The sequence below is a fragment of the Paramormyrops kingsleyae genome, chromosome 4 (assembly GCF_048594095.1).
Source record: "Paramormyrops kingsleyae isolate MSU_618 chromosome 4, PKINGS_0.4, whole genome shotgun sequence".
NCBI lineage: Eukaryota > Metazoa > Chordata > Actinopteri > Osteoglossiformes > Mormyridae > Paramormyrops > Paramormyrops kingsleyae.
The window spans coordinates 7,514,675-7,531,615 of NC_132800.1; the positions used below are offsets into that span (position 1 = coordinate 7,514,675).

Consider the following 16,941-nt stretch of genomic DNA (forward strand, 5'->3'; position numbering starts at 1 on the left):
GACAAAGGAGATGGATGTTGACTTTAGGAGGGCACGCTGTGACCACTCTCCACTGAATATAAATGGATCCTCAGAGGAGATCGTCTAGAGCACCAAGTTCCTTGGCATCCACATTGAGGAAAACCTCACATGGACCCTCAACACCATCACCAAGAAAGCCCAGTAGCATTTTGACTTCCTGCAGAGTCTATGTGTACCATCCCAATGGGAAAGGGTGTGGTTATGATGTGCCCTTCTATTGCTGCATATGTGATGCACTCCAAGATTCTGGATGTTCCTTACAGCTCATTTTATGAATATTGATACTTCATTCATCCCCATGAGGAAATGATCTTCTCACCTCTCCCATCTTGCTCTCCATGAAACTCACAGACACATACACAGCTGAGAGAAGGTTTGGGGGTAACAGCAAAGGGTTGGCCAGTATTCAGCGCCTCTGCAGTTACTGGCATTAAGGGACTTGCTCAAGGGGTCCAGTGATGACATCACTCTGCTGGCCAGGAGACCTGAACCAATGGCCTTCTACTCACGGGCACCGAGTCCGAACCTGAAGAGTCACGAACCACACCCAGTATTTCCAGAAATGCTTCCTCCAGTGTCCAGAACTGTGAGTGGTTTGCCCAGTATTAAGACAAACTGGAACATTCTGTGAAATTCTGGCTTTTTCACACAAAGGATGGTTATGGATAATCTGTCATTTTATTTTACTACATCACTAACTTCAGCCAATATCCATCCATCCATTTTCTGTAACCACTTATCCTGTTCAGGGTCACGGGGGTCCGGAGCTGATCCCCAAGACAGGAAACAACGCAAGACGAGGTGCCAACCCATCACAGGGCACAATCACACACCATTCACACGACCACACACACCTACGGGGAATGTGAACTTCAGCCAATACAAAACCAGAATTCCGAAAAAATCCAGCTTAGTTAATAATATAAGAGGGGGAAATAAAATATATCTTTATACAGTTTCACTATATATTTAAAGCAGTGTATCTCTATTACTATACAAGACTAGATGTGTTGTCACATCCTTGATACCTGGAGCCAGAAGCCGCTGAGGCCAGCAGAGGACGCTAGTGAGCAGCCAGAGACAGCAGTCTTCTGGAAGCTCCAAGCTTTGGGATTCATCATATGGACACACCTGTTGGCAATAACACTCACATAGCATTTCTGTTAGGGGTGTGCAAAGCAGCCGGTATTTGTATCTGTACAGTATTTGTATTTGTTGAGGGGGGAAAAGTATTTGTATTTGTATTCGTATTCGAGTAAAATTCAAAATAGGCGTAAAAATCCAGTTTTTTTGCGTTGCACTTCTAATTTACGTTATAGTGTAAGTATTCTTTAATTATATCCATTATAATAATTATGGATATGCAGTAGACAGAGTAACTTAAACGTACCATATAACTCCTACAAGTGCATACAATTCGACACAACTACACAAGCATTGTTTTAACCTTTTTAACCAAACGTTAACGTTACTCTGTCAACAGCCTATTGTCTAAATTACCGAGCTAACAGAGCTACGTAAACAGAGCGAACATGAGAGCACCTGACTGCAGACATCAATAATGCAGCGTAATGGAATAATCTCCCGATCAAACTCCGCTTCCCGAAAGTTATAAACTGCCTCCGGAACCCAGTTAAGGTACAAAAATCTATTCAACAAAAACAGTGATACAGTTAAGTCTTTTTTCACTCAGCCGAGCCTTCTCTGTTGCTGTGTGGAGCAGCCTGTGTCAGTCACCTGTTTTACTCCCCCCCAACTCCTGAACTCACTCACTCACTCACTCACTCATCCGGGCATGCACTGCGGTCTCAAGAGGAAACGCATCTTTTTGATATAAAGTTTTTCTTGTTCCCGAATACAAATATTTTTTAAAGCATTTGTTCGAAATAAGTATTCGTAAAAAACACATTATTTGTGCCTTTCCGAATACCGTATTCAGGTTCGGCTCCACCCCTAATTTCTGTGGAGCTGGTGTGTGGCTCAGCAGGCTAAGCCACTGGGCCTGTGGTCGGAAGACTGCTGGTTCAACATTTGGCAGAATAGTCACATGTCTGTGGGCCCATGAGTGAGGCCCTTAAACCTCCAGTTCCAGGGGTTCTGGATGCCAGCCAACCCAGTGCTGTGACCCCTAAGCTTGTTCTCACCTGTAAATGTGTCTGTGTTTCTCATGGAGAGTGAGAAGAGAAGCATCCCAATATACCTGTACTTATGCAAATAAAGGATCATTTCACTTGTAAACCCTCCGGATAAAGAGCCCTCTTTGTTTCTATAGCAGGTTTGGATGATGTCCCAGTTATCGGAAGGCATAGTGAATGTTAGTGGAAATGTCACTTTTGTGTTTTTTACTACATCACTACCTTCAGTCATTATAAAATCTGTGTAAACTTCCGAATATCAAAAAACAAATCTAGCCAAGTCATTAATCCATGAAGAGGAAGAAACTGTATGTTTGATATATTTCAAACAATGTTAATGTATAACTACCAGAAAAGACATTTTTACATCCTCACATCACTTACAGAGCTGTCTTAGATGTCTTGACCACAGGTAGCAGCCTCCAGTGCTCATTATCTGATCTGGAGAATTTCTTCAGATCAAACACATCCAGCTCCTCATCTGACATCAGTAACACAAAGGCCAGAGCTGAATACTGTGCAGGTGAGAGATGTTCTGCTGAAAGACTTCCTGAATTCAGGTATCTTTGTACCTCCTCTACCAGAGAATTGTCACCCAGTTCATTCAGACAGTGGAACAGGTTGATGGTCCTTTCTGGAGATAATTTCTTCTTTATTTTCCCTTTGATGTATTCGGCTGTTTTCCCAATGTTATGTGAGCTGTGTCTTCTCTCTCCCAGTAGCCTTTCCAACAGAGTCTTACTGGAGTCTGTTGAAAGGCCCAGGAGGAAGCGGAGGTAGAGGTCCAAGTGTCCATTCTTGCTCTCTAATGCCTGATCCACTGCAGTCTTCAGTAGGTTAGCTGATGACTTTGATAGAAAGACGTATAAAGCAGCGAGATACTCCTGGATGCTCAGATGTACAAAGCAGTACACCTTTGTCTGATACAACCCATATTCCTCTTTAAAGACTTCTGTGCACACTCCAGAGTAAACTGAAGCTTCTCTGATGTCAAGGTCACTCTGTTCCAGATCTTTCTCATAAAATAAGAGATTGCCTTTCTTAAGGTTATGAAAAGCCAGTTTACCAAGTTTTAGAAGGAAGCATCTAATATCATTAGTTTCATTCTTTTTCATAAATCTATTCTTCCATTTGTTGTACCAGCTTGTCCTGTTCTGGGTCGCAGAGGTCTGGAGCCTATACCTGTCATTAATTAATCTTGTCTGAAAGATCAGGAAGTGTGTGCACATTTCAGTGAGAGTTCTTGGAATTTCTACACTGTCAGTTTTGCTAAAAAGACTCTCAAGGACAGTGGCTGAAATACAGCAGAACACAGGAATGTGGCACATGATGAAGAGGCTCCTTGATGATTTCACATGTCTGATAATCCTTTCAGACAGGCTCTCATCATTAAATCTCTTCCTGAAATACTCCTCCTTCTGGGCATCACTGAACCCTCGTATCTCTGTCACCTGGTCGATGCACTCAGGAGGTATCTGATTGGTTGCTGCTGGCCGAGAGGTTATCCAGAGGAGAGCATATGGAAGCAGATTCCCCTTAATGAGGTGAGTCAACAGCACATCCAGTGACGTTTTCTTTGTTACATCGCAAAAACTCTTATCATTCTTAAAATTTAGAGGAAGGCGACACTCATCTAGACCATCAAAGATGAACAAGACTTTGCACCTAAACAGCTCAGTGGATTGGAATAACTTTAGTTCTGGGTCAAAGTGGTGAAGCAGATCAATCAGACTGAATTCACTCTCAAGCAGATTCAGGTTCCGGAAAGGAAGAGCAAATATGACGTGTATGTCCTGGTTTGCTTTTCCATCTGCCCAGTCTAGAATAAATTTCTGCACAGAGACTGTTTTCCCGATACCTGCAACCCCTTTAGTGAGTACAGTTCTGATAGGTGTCTCACGCCCACATAAGGCTTTAAATATATCATTGCACTTGAGTGTAGTATCTTCTCTTTGCATTTTCTTGGATGATGTTTCAATCTGTCTCACTTCATGTTCATCATTGACTCCTCCAGTTCTACCTTTAGTTATGTAGAGTTCTGTGTAAATGTCTTTGAGAAGTGTTGACTGTCCTTCCTTAGCTTTCCCTTCAAATACACACTCAAATTTCTTCTTCAGGTTACACTTTATTCTGTCCAGCATGAGTTCCCCTGAAGAAATGTTGGAGGAAAATGGACAATTTCTCAACAGGATCTGACCAGTATGAAAGGAATAATATAAACACACACACACACACACACACACACACACACGCACATGTAGGGTAAACATATCCTTATGGGGACTGCTCATTCATTTCAATGGGAAAAATGCTAATGCTAACTATGACAACCTTAACCCCTACCCTGCCCTAACCATAACCATAAGTAACCAGACAAAATACAAGAGTTTTTGCATTTTTTGTTTTTTCATAGCAGTCACCGATTTTTATAAAATAGAGTTTTCCCTTATGGGGACCAGGAAACCGGTCCCCATAAGGGAAAAAAAACGGATATTTATCAAGTTATGGGGACATTGTGTCTCCATAAGGATAGGTAAACCCGCTCGCACACACACACACACACATGTTTTTCACTATTTGACTGTGATAAATGAAACTTTAAATTTCACATCATTCACATTTTTTTTTCTGAAACACCACATATATGTAGATAATAGCATACAGCTCTTACTTTTCTCTGATACGTCACCCAGCTCACTTCCTGCTTGATTACCTGAAATAAGAAAGAATTTAATATTCATTTCTATCATCAACATCAATTTGTAACTAACTGTTCATGATTTCCCATATACTGTTATTTAATATATTTTTCAAGAGCTAAAAAAGCTTAAAATTTATATGAAAAACAGGAAAGATTAAAAATATGATTACACTTCTGCAGGTCTTCCTTCAGTCTCCCAGCAAGGTCATTCAGGGTCATATTCTTCAGGATTTCAAGTGTGACTTCAAGAGCACCAACTTCCATGTATGAACTTATCATCGTGTCGGCGAGGTCTGTTCTATCCAAGTGCTTCACCTGACCCCTGGGAAGGGGCTTTAACTCTTTATACTTTGTGTGACTCAGTTTCCATTTAAACTCCTTCAGCTGATCATCATCGAGCTCCTTCAGATTCTCCAGCAAGAGGTCAGTGAGCGAGTTCTGAGTGTGCAGAATGTGGGAGATGAGTCCATGAGATCTTACAGACCTGTTTATGGTCACTCACACACATGCACTGAACTTTCCATTAACAGAATCAGTTTTCCTGCTCACAGTCTTATGTGGCTGCTGAATACACCTGCTATGATTTTTTTCATTACGATAGGAAACACACATGTGTGTTTATTTCTGCATTATTATTTAACCGCTATTTAACCAGGTGAGTATCTCTGATTTTAAAAATCTTTCAAATGAGAGACCTGTCCCATAGAAAGAGTTTAAATTTAAGATCCAATAGAGCACATTAAAACAATAGGGTCAAAATCAAAACAGACTGCAAATATCATGTTAAGGCAGCATCCAATATAATTATACATATTTTAGATTAAGTTATTCTGTTACAGTACGTCTGTAACATTAGGTGTAGGGCAGTATGGTATGGAAGTAGCCTGGGGAAGAGCTCTGCGGAGAGGGAGCTTTTTGTCTGCTATTTTCAGCAACCTTAAGCTATAAATAATTACTAGCTTTCCTGCATTTCAGTGTCTGGTATTTATGGACAAAATGCATCAAATGCCGAAATGCTGTAGCCAAACCTCTTGTTGAGCCATTGCTTAGATGTTTATAGCTGTAAAGAAACCAGTTCCTGTGAATCGTTGTCTGACTCTGTAATAAAAACCAAAAGTAATGTTAGCTTTATATTTAGTTTACCAGCTGTAATATCTTACAACCAAAGCAAACTGGTCAGTTTTTACTCACACAGGCAGTTTGCAGTCACAGGCAGAGACGTCCACTGATCATTTGGACTCATAACTATGGGCCATATTTCACCCTGTATTTAAGTCAAAAAATGGTATAGCCATTACACTGCATGTTCCTTCAGTATTCAATGCGTACTTTGTAAGTGACACTATATGCTTTTCTATCAAGGTATCAATGCTTGAAGTGGGTCAGTGTCAGGGTCAGCCCCTGTTGTCCCACTCTGTGTCCCTTCCCCGTTTGGCCAGCAGGTGTTGCTGGTCATCCCGTCCTTCATGTTAGTCTTTGTTCTCCCCTGTTACCTGTTTGGCTACTTGGCTCAATGCGTTGCGCATGTGGTTGCCTGTGATCTTTGTCCTGTGTTTGAATCCTGCCTCCTTTGTTTTTGATTTTGGCTCCCTAGTGTTTCATTTGAGTTTTTCTAGTTCTTGTATCTGGTGATTCTGTATTTGGTTTTTGGTTTTGTTCCTTGTGCCCCTGTCTGTAATTCCCCAGTGTTAGTTTCTGTTTCCTTGGTTAGTTCTTAGTTTCCCTGTTTTTAGTTCCTTTGAGTTTTTTAGTTTCACCTGTGCCCTGTTTCCCTGGTCTTTGTTAATTAGCCTCACCTGTCCTGTGTTAGTCTCGTTACCCCTTAGTATTTTAGTTCCTGCTTCTGTTCAGTTCCCCAGTGGTTCATTGTTGTTGGTAGATGTTAGATGTTTTATTGTGAAGGTTCTGTTTGTGCTTGAGTATTATTCCCTGTATTAAATGTTACTTGCCCTGTTTTTGTTGTAGTCTTTGTTTACTTTTGACCCCCTGTGGTCCTTTCTTTTTGTTAGTCCTTTCTTGTGTGTTTAGTTTAGTTAAATAAACCCCATTTGTTGTTCTCGGAGCTGCTAGTGGGTCGTCCACCTTTTTTTGTGCCTGTGTCATGCCACGTTCCTGCACCAAACCCGTCCGGGTCCATGACAGATCAGTACTCACAGGTATGCAGTACCAGCACCTCTTTGTTTTTCTCTTCAGAGTACCGGCACCTCACTATATCTGTTGAGTACTGGCACCTGAGGCTGAATAACAATAGAATAGAATAGAAGCTTCATTGTACATAAAATACACAACAAAACTAAGCGTGCTGCTTCTGTTCAATGCAATAACGAATCAGAAAAATACAGTCAAACAAACAAATACTTTACATATGTAAAAAAACAGTCAACTAACGGAGGCAAGTAGCAAAAATCAATCATTTGGAAGAATAAGATGAATTGAAAAGGATTAGTATTATTAAACTGGTTTTTATAATCAGAAAAGACTAATATTGCACACTGATGACTTTTTGTTGTTGTTCAGTGATCTTTTAGCCCAAGGGAAGAAACTGTCCTTGAGTCTGGAGGTGCGTGTTTTGATGGACCTGTAGCACCTACCAGAGGGCAGCAGGTTAAACAAGTGGTGTGTGGGACGGACAGTGTCTCTGAGGATGTTTTGGGCAGAGGCAGAGGGATCTGCTGATGGCATCCAGGGATGGCAGAGAGCAGTTGATGGTTTTTTTCTAACCCTCTAGAGGACTGTCCTCTCTGCAGATGAGCCCCCAGCATGCCACACTGTAATGCAGTACGCCGGCATACCACACTGTAATGCAGTACGCCGGCATACCACACTGTAATGCAGTATGCCAGGATGCATCTGATGGCGGAGCGATCAAAGGCCACAAGCAGCTTCTGATCCAGCTTGTTTTTCCTGAGCACTCTCAGAAAGTGGAATCACTGCTGTACCTTCTTAGCAAGTGTCAATGTGTTGGTAGACCAGGAGAGCTTCTCAGAGATGTGTATCCTCAGGAGTTTGATGGACTGGTTCCTTTCCACACAGACTGCATTGATGTAAAGTGGGGAATGATCACCTCTGTGCTTCCTGAGGTCAATGACGACTTCCTTTGTCTTTGTGGTGTTTAGCACCAGGTAGTTTGTTGAACTCCACCCTGTCAGTTTCTGAACCTCATCTCTGGAGACTGACTCATCTCCTTCTTAGATGGTCCTGATAACCGTGATGTCGTCCATGAATTTGATGGTGGTGTTTGTGGGATGGGTTAGGGTTAGGGCAAAGAGTAGTGTGCTTGGCACACAGCCTTGTGGAGAGCCATTGCTGAGCGTAAGGGAGGAGGTGACATAGGAGCCACATCTAACGGACTGGGGCCAGTTTGTGGGGAAGCGTTTTACCCAGGCACAGGTTGTGTGGGTATTTGTGGGGGGTTAGGTCTAGCAGTTTCCTGACCAGGATATTTGGAATGATTGTATTAAAAGCTGAGCTGTAGTCTATAAGGAACATTCTTGTATAGTTTCCAAAGTGTTCAAGGTGGTTCAGCATGGTGTGGAACGCTATGGCGATGACATCATCAGTGGGCTGGTTTGATCTGTAGGCAAACTGGTGGGAATTGATGTGATGTATAACCAGCCCCTCAAAGCACTTCATCACCACTGAGGTGAGAGCGATTGTCCAGTAATCATTGAGGTAGGTTATGTCAAACTTTTTTGGAACAGAGATGATGCTGGATGACCTCAAGCAGGGAGGGATGGTGGGTTGAGAAAAGGAGAGATTGAAGATCTTGTTGAGGATGTCAGAGAGCTGGCAAGCACATGCTTTGAGTATTTTCCCTGATCCTCTGTCAGGACCAGCAGCTTTCCTCAGGTTGACTTGCCTGAGATCTCACTTGGTCTTCCTGCAGAGTGAGTGTGTGAGTGCTGGAGGATGGGGGGGCAGTGTGGCTGAGTCTGACCTGTGTGGCTCAAAGCGAGCAAAGAAGCTGTTTAGCTCCCCTGATAGCGGGGCGTCTGCATTAACAGTAGCGGTGTTGCTGCCCTTGAAGTTTGTGATCTGCTGTATTCCCTGACACACCAGTCATGGTTGCTGTCTGTGAAGTGGTCCTCTATTTTCAGTTTGTGCCGTCTTGGCAGCTTTGATGCTTCCTCAGGTCAGCTCTGCCTGTGCAGTACTGTACCCTGTCCCCTGTCCTGAAGTCAGTGTCGCGGTTCCTGATCAGTGAATGGACTTCTCTCATCATCCACGGTTTCTGATTTGGAAAAACTTGGGCAGGTTTGTTGACAGTGACATTGTTAGCACAGCTTGCAATGTAGAACAGCACAGGTTGTGTGTACTGCTCTAAGTCCTGATATTCAGAAAGACTCCATTCAGTGCGTGTAGCTGGGAAATAGCACCATCTGGCCAAGTCTTAATTATCTTTGTAATGGGCTTAAATTTCTTCCTGAGGTTGATATACTGTAGGCTCGTATGAGGAGAAGAGGAATGTCGTCTGACTCGCATAAATGTGGTAAAGGCACAGTTTTGTAGCCATGCGTGATGTTAGAGTAAACACTGTCAGAAGTGTATTTTCCCCTGCTGGCAGAGTTCATGTATTGAGTGAATTTCCTCCTTCAAATGAAACATTTTTAAGTATCTGATTTCATTTGCACTTTTGAGTTTGCCCAACATTTTAATGTCTAATTGTAGTTATCAGATCTGAATTAGAATTGAGGATGGTATGCCACATATATTACTCTCTACCACATTTTAAGGTGAGTTACTTTTCAGGGTCATGTCATGCCCCGATCATCCGCTTCTTCCGTGTGCCACGCCCCCTCGTTAACTCAGTCTGGATCCTTGCCTTTAGTACTGCAGCACTACTTTTAGGCATGTAACAACAAAAGGGAAGTGAAGGTTTCTGTTCAATCGATGGGATCCATTAGGGTTAGTACCTGTGGGTCATGATGCAATATTTTTGTGTGAGATAGTTAAGCTGGAAGAAGAAACAAATACTCATGACCAGCAAAGGCTGGATCTTGTTTTTCCTTCCATGCACTTTATTCCATCCATGGTAGCTCCCCATAGGTGAACCTTAGTGGTCCATGCAGAGAGCTCCAGGGCGCCCCCCACAGGAAGCCCTTACGGAGACCAAAGCCTTTCAAACCAGCTAAAGATCAAGAGACAAGAGCAAATTCATTTCTGTGGCTGCAGTAAGAAGCCAGTGGTTTGCTATATATATGGGATTTTATATTCTTACCCTAATCAAGCAACACCATTGTGGTACAGTATATTTAGATAAAAATCAAAAACAATAGTAAATCAAAGGTAGAACCATGACATGCTATGCAGATATTAGTGCTGTAGTTCTCGAGACCGGTCTTGGTCTCGAGACCGGCCTTGAGACCAATTTTTTGTGGTCTCGGTCTTGTCTTGCTCTCGACCCTATTTGGTCTCGGTCTTGTCTTGGTCTCGGACATAGCGGTCTCGATGGGATGGGGAAAAAAAGAGAAAACAGCACATCCTCACAGAACAGTATCATTATTCATTACGCGCCTCAATTCAAATGCAACCAGTCAGATGCATCTACTTTAAAAACGTTACATTGTATACATTTTCTCAATGGACACAGTGCTTCACAGACCACACACTTCATACACATCGCATGATAGCGAAGTCGGCAAAGAAATGTTCCAAAACGTCACCACGCGTCACCATGTCACATGGTACAAAATCCTCACGAGAGCAAGATGACTTGAGACAGACCATGCAGCACAAACTGGAACCGCCTCCGTGACGACACAACTTTGCCCTTATTGGCTGAAGATTTTAGTCACACGCATGACGTTTGTATCCCAGGAAGTTCCAATGCGTTATCTGCTATTTCTCCCGAAAAGCACATAAAGCAGTGAGAACTGGTTTCAGTTAATTTACTGGTAAAATAAAGTTTAAATAAATTACATAAATGCTCTAACAGTACACGTAAGTTAGTGGTTTATTTATTGTTAGTTACTGTAATGTTGTGCTGCTTTATTTGTTTAATCGTCAGACATACCCATCAGAAAGACATACCTCTGAGACATGCCCATCAGAAAGACATACCGATCAGAAAGACATATGAGACATACCTATCAGAAAGACATACCGATGAGACATGCCCATCAGAAAGACATACCGATCAGACGTATCAATCAGACATACCTATCAGAAAGACATACCGATGAGACATACCCATCAGAAAGACATATGAGACATACCTATCAGAAAGACATACCGATGAGACATGCCCATCAGAAAGACATACCCATCAGAAAGACATATGAGACATACCTATCAGAAAGACATACCGATGAGACATGCCCATCAGAAAGACATACCGATCAGACGTATCAATCAGACATACCCATCAGAAAGACATACCCATGAGACATGCCTATCAGAAAGACATACCAATGAGACATACCTATCAGAAAGACATACCCATCAGAAAGACATACCGATCAGACGTATCAATCAGACATACCCATCAGAAAGACATACCCATGAGACATGCCGATCAGAAAGACATACCCATGAGACATGCCCATCAGAAAGACATACCTATCAGACACATCCATCAGACATACCTATCAGACAGACATACCCATCAGAAAGACATAACAATCAGAAAGACATACCTATCAGACATGCCCATCAGAAAGACATACCGATCAGACATATCAATCAGACATACCCATCAGAAAGACATACCTATCAGACATACCCATCAGAAAGACATACCAATGAGACATGCCCATCAGAAAGACATACCTATCAGAAAGACATACCCATGAGACATGCACATCAGAAAGACATACCCATCAGACATACCCATCAGAAAGACATACCGATCAGACATGCCCATCAGAAAGACATACCGATCAGGCATACCCATCAGAAAGACATACCTATCAGAAAGACATACCCATGAGACATGCACATCAGAAAGACATACCCATCAGAAAGACATTCCTATCAGACAGACATACCCATCAGAAAGACATACCCATCAGACAGACATACCTATCAGAAAGACATACCGATCGTCCAATCTGTGAAGAAGGCATGCAGGTGATATTTGTATAGATTTATCTACACCCTTCTGGCAGTGCTGCCATTGCAGTCAGGTCTCACAGACTACGAGGAGTAGAAGTTGTCCGACTTGGCTGCAGTCAGTTTATACTCCACCCCTGCAGCCGCCGGCAGATCGCGCTCCACGTTGCGTCAGCTGCAGTCGAACGCACCCATTGCTTCTTTAAAGGAGGATGGGCAAAATTACAACGTCATCGATGATTGGCTGTTGTGTTGGCATTCAGTAAACCTCTGCTCGATAGGCCATTGAGTTGTCTGTCTCAGCGCATTCTCTAAAATGGAGCAAATTTGGTTGATCGAGTTTTATAGTCTGTGTGTATCATCGTGATCGTCCTTATTTTTTATCGATAAAAAATCGAGATCGTTTTATCGCCCAGCACTAATAGCATAGTTATAATTCAATTAAATTAGGTATTTTACATTCATTAGAAAGCACGGTCTTGGAGGTGCAAGTCAATCTGGGGGCTCATTCTCTTCAATTCAAAGCAGAGGATCATTACATAGCCGTATTCATAGCTTACCCGAGGCCTCTCTCCCTGGTATAAGAGACTTAATATGAACATCTTTCTGGTACATCCCATCTCTTTCCCTTGACGAGGTCTGATAAAATGGTTATAGGAGAGGATTGCTGAGAATATTATTTTCCATCAGGCGTCATAACTATGACAAATCTGGGAGATTTTAAATGAGAGACATATGGACAATATAATTGAAAAGATAACATGAATTTGATTTAACAAGTAATGACACTTTACAGCAATGCCTTTTTTCTCTACAGTTGATCTGAGTAATGTGATGTCGATTCTAGCCCTAGTCTGTTTTCGGTCTTGGTCTCGGTCTCGCCTTAGTGTGTCTTGGTCTTGGTCTTGGTACCCTCAAGTCTCGGCAGTGTCTTGGTCTTGATACCCTCCGGTCTCGGCAATGTCTTGGTCTCGGTTTAGGCGGTCTTGACTACAACACTAGCAGATATACACACATGACATTGGTCTTCAGGAGGGTGGGTGGTTCCAGGAGCTGCACATCAAAGGCTGGTTCATACTCGACATTCACATGTATTCCACGTTAATTCCATGTGTTGTTTGTGCACCTACACTCACTTAAAGGATTATTAGGAACACCATACTAATACGGTGTTTGACCCCCTTTCACCTTCAGAACTGCCTTAATTCTACGTGGCATTGATTCAACAAGGTGCTGAAAGCATTCTTTAGAAATGTTGGCCCATATTGATAGGATAGCATCTTGCAGTTGATGGAGATTTGTGGGATGCACATTCAGGGCACGAAGCTCCCGTTCCACCACATCCCAAAGATGCTCTATTGGGTTGAGATCTGGTGACTGTGGGGGGCATTTTAGTACAGTGAACTCATTGTCATGTTCAAGAAACCAGTTTGAAATTATTCGAGCTTTGTGACATGGTGCACTATCCTGCTGGAAGTAGCCATCAGAGGATGGGTACATGGTGGTCATAAAGGGATGGACATGGTCAGAAACAATGCTCAGGTAGGCCGTGGCATTTAAACGATGCCTAATTGGCACTAAGGGGCCTAAAGTGTGCCAAGAAAACATCCCCCACACCATTACACCACCACCACCAGCCTGCACAGTGGTAACAAGGCATGATGGATCCATGTTCTCATTCTGTTTACGCCAAATTCTGACTCTACCATTTGAATGTCTCAACAGAAATCGAGACTCATCAGACCAGGCAACATTTTTCCAGTCTTCAACTGTCCAATTTTGGTGAGCTTGTGCAAATTGTAGCCTCTTTTTCCTATTTGTAGTGGAGATGAGTGGTACCCGGTGAGGTCTTCTGCTGTTGTAGCCCATCCGCCTCAAGGTTGTGCGTGTTGTGGCTTCACAAATGCTTTGCTGCATACCTCAGTTGTAACGAGTGGTTATTTCAGTCAAAGTTGCTCTTCTATCAGCTTGAATCAGTCGGCCCATTCTCCTCTGACCTCTAGCATCAACAAGGCATTTTCGCCCACAGGACTGCCGCATACTGGATGTTTTTCCCTTTGTACACCATTCTTTGTAAACCCTAGAAATGGTTGTGCGTGAAAATCCCAGTAACTGAGCAGATTGTGAAATACTCAGACCGGCCCGTCTGGCACCAACAACCATGCCACGCTCAAAATTGCTTAAATCACCTTTCTTTCCCATTCTGACATTCAGTTTGGAGTTCAGGAGATTGTCTTGACCAGGACCACACCCCTAAATGCATTGAAGCAACTGCCATGTGATTGGTTGATTAGATAATTGCATTAATGAGAAATTGAACAGGTGTTCCTAATAATCCTTTAGGTGAGTGTATATGTGGAATTAACACCATGCATGTGCGAGATGCCGTACCACCAAAAACCTTGGAGGCACTATGGAACTACGGAACTATGTGTTTATATACAGTACAGCTTTAGTATAAAAGTAGCATCTCATTGTTTTTTAAAAATGAATGGCCAGATGATATTCACAACTAAATATTTTTAGATGCAAAGGAAGAAATATTCTGAACACTATTGTGTGCTTCTGTGTTCAGCTTCTTCAAAATTTTATGATAGCAGTTGCTTCTGCTTCAGAATTCAATCTGAGCCAAGAAAGTATTGTAATGTGTACAAACTACAGTGTAGAAAGTACAATTAAATTATTGTTTGAATGCCTTCTCCACAAACTATAGACAATTAACAAGACAGTGTAACATTACAGTACAAAAAATACCAAGTAGGATTAGGTTTGCAAAGATGCATCTGAACAAACCACAAGACTTTTGAAACAATGTCCTTTGAACAGACGAGACCAAAGTGGTGATGTTTGCTCATGATGCACAGCATCATGTTTGGAGAAAAGGAAACAGCATATCAGCACAAATACCTCATACCAACTGTCAAGCATGGTGGTGAGGGGTGATGATTTGGGCTTGTTTTGCAGCCACAGGACCTGGGCACCTTGCAGTCATTGAGTCAAGCATGAACTCCTCTGTATACATAAGTATTGTAGAGTCAAATGTGAGGTCATCCGTCTGACAGGTAAAGCTTGGCCAAAATTGGGTCATGCAACGGGACAATTATCCCAAGCACACCAGCAAATCTACAACAGAATGGCTAAAAATCAAAAGAATCAAGGTGTTGCAATGGCACGGTCGAAGTACAGACCTCAGCCCGATTGATGCAATGTTGTAAAGAAGAGTGGGTCAATATTCCTCCACAATGATATGAGAGACTGATAAAGTCATACAGGAAATGATTACTTAGAGTTATTGCTGCTAAAGGTGAAGCTACAAGCTATTGAATAATTGTACAGGTACTTAGTTTTTCACACACAGCTTCTTCAGTCTGGTTTCATTTTTCTTATAATTAACAAATAAATAATAACATGCTGAACTGTTGTTTGTTTTTATATTAATCTGTGTGCGGAAATTCTCTTCATGCCTCCTGAAAACTTGCCTTGCTGAAGAACCTGCAGATGTGCCAAGACTGGGTTCAAACCAGTGGCCTTCTGATCACAGGCACAGAGGCTTAGCCCACAAAACTACATGCTGCCCCCCCACACCTGAAGTTAGATTTAAATAAATTTAGAACCTGGTAAGGTCCAGATGATTTTTTATTATTATGGCCTGATATGTACATTCCCTAGAACTGACAGTGTACTTTCCTTTTCGCTTGACTGTATCTTTTCTCATTATGTTACCTAATGGCAGCATTTAGGGATAAAACAATAAAGGCCCAAGGTCTGATCCCTGTGGTACTCCATATTTGACCAGTGACATTGACAACAGAGTACAGTTATTTGCCACACCATATTGATGTCAATTAGTTAAAGAGGATTTAAACCAATTCAACACCATTCCACACATCCCATCATCAAATTCAAGTCAATGTAATAGAGTAAAATGGTCAACAGTGTCAAAGGCTGTACTAAGGTCCAGAAGCATTAGCACAGTCACATTATCAGCATCAATTGCCATTGTTATGCATTTTATGACTTTGGTTAAGGCAGTTTCAGTGCTGTGTCCCTGGCGGAAACCCGTCTGGAGTTTATCCAGTATGTTGTGTGTCTCCAAGTATGACTGCAGTAACTGAGCAGTAACTATCTTTTGCAGAACTTTGGACAGAAATGGTACATTAGAGACAGGTCTGTAATTGCTGAGCTCCCGTGGGTCCAAAACTCGGTTCCTTCAGATGTGTTCTGATTACTGCTCCTTTATATTTGCCAGGGACATTGTCTGAGGACAGGGACACATTCATTATGGCAGTTATAGGTCGTGCCAGAACTCCCAAGGATTCTTTAGGAAATTGAAGGGCCCAGTGGACAAGTGGCAGGTTTGGTTTCAGGTATTATTGTTTGAACTCCTGTTCATTAATTATTTCAATAGCCGTCCCGACAGCTTTGCTCATCGATTCTGTTATTGCATGCTTTTTCTGACTTGTATATTGCTTGTGCATTGACTCTGGATTGTATTGTGTTTTGTTTTTTTATTCTCGCCTTGCCATTTTTGTACCTTTTGCTGTGTTTGATTTGCTATTTGGCTTTCGATCCCCCCGCTTGGGTTTATGCCTTCGCTCGTCCCCTCGGACACTATTGCTTCAGCTTGCGTGTATGTTCTGCATGTGTGATGGTATTGTTGCATAGAGTCTGACTGCCATTTAGTTTTGTGAGTGTGTGTTCGATTCTGTTTATTTAGTTAGGGAGTCAGGTGGAGTGTTCGTCTTTTGGTTTCCCTTTCTTTTTCACTTAGGTGCGATTATCCGTGGGTGGCTTGGTAGTTTGGGATTTTTGTTTGTTACTTTGGCCGTGGTCACTCCCAAAGTCTTCTGCGCTGGGTTACTTGTTCAGTATCAGCATTGTGTGTGAATAAAATGTAAAAATGCAAAACAAATCCCTTTGTCCACTGGTGTTCCCTTGTTTCCCTTATCCTGTTTGTCCCTTTATTCAATTCCTCTTTCCAATTAATACTGTTACACTCCAATGTAGACTGGAGGTCGTAATGCATTTTTGATG

General features: G+C 42.2%; 1 protein-coding gene across 7 annotated transcripts in view; it reads right to left on the reverse strand.

Moving 5' to 3' along the window:
* LOC111848838 (NLR family CARD domain-containing protein 3-like) overlaps positions 1-16,941 on the reverse strand; it is a 212,845-nt gene that overhangs the window by 168,884 nt on the left and 27,020 nt on the right. For 6 of the 7 annotated variants that reach the window (XM_072710546.1, XM_072710544.1, XM_072710545.1 and 3 more), the window contains exons 4-6: positions 5,028-5,295; positions 4,828-4,869; positions 2,541-4,305 (exon numbers count right to left, since the gene is read on the reverse strand). In XM_072710546.1, coding sequence (XP_072566647.1) covers positions 2,541-4,305; positions 4,828-4,869; positions 5,028-5,295 — 2,075 coding nt within the window. The remainder of the gene's footprint in view (positions 1-2,540; positions 4,306-4,827; positions 4,870-5,027; positions 5,296-16,941) is intronic. The other variant, XM_072710543.1, reaches the window with a different exon arrangement.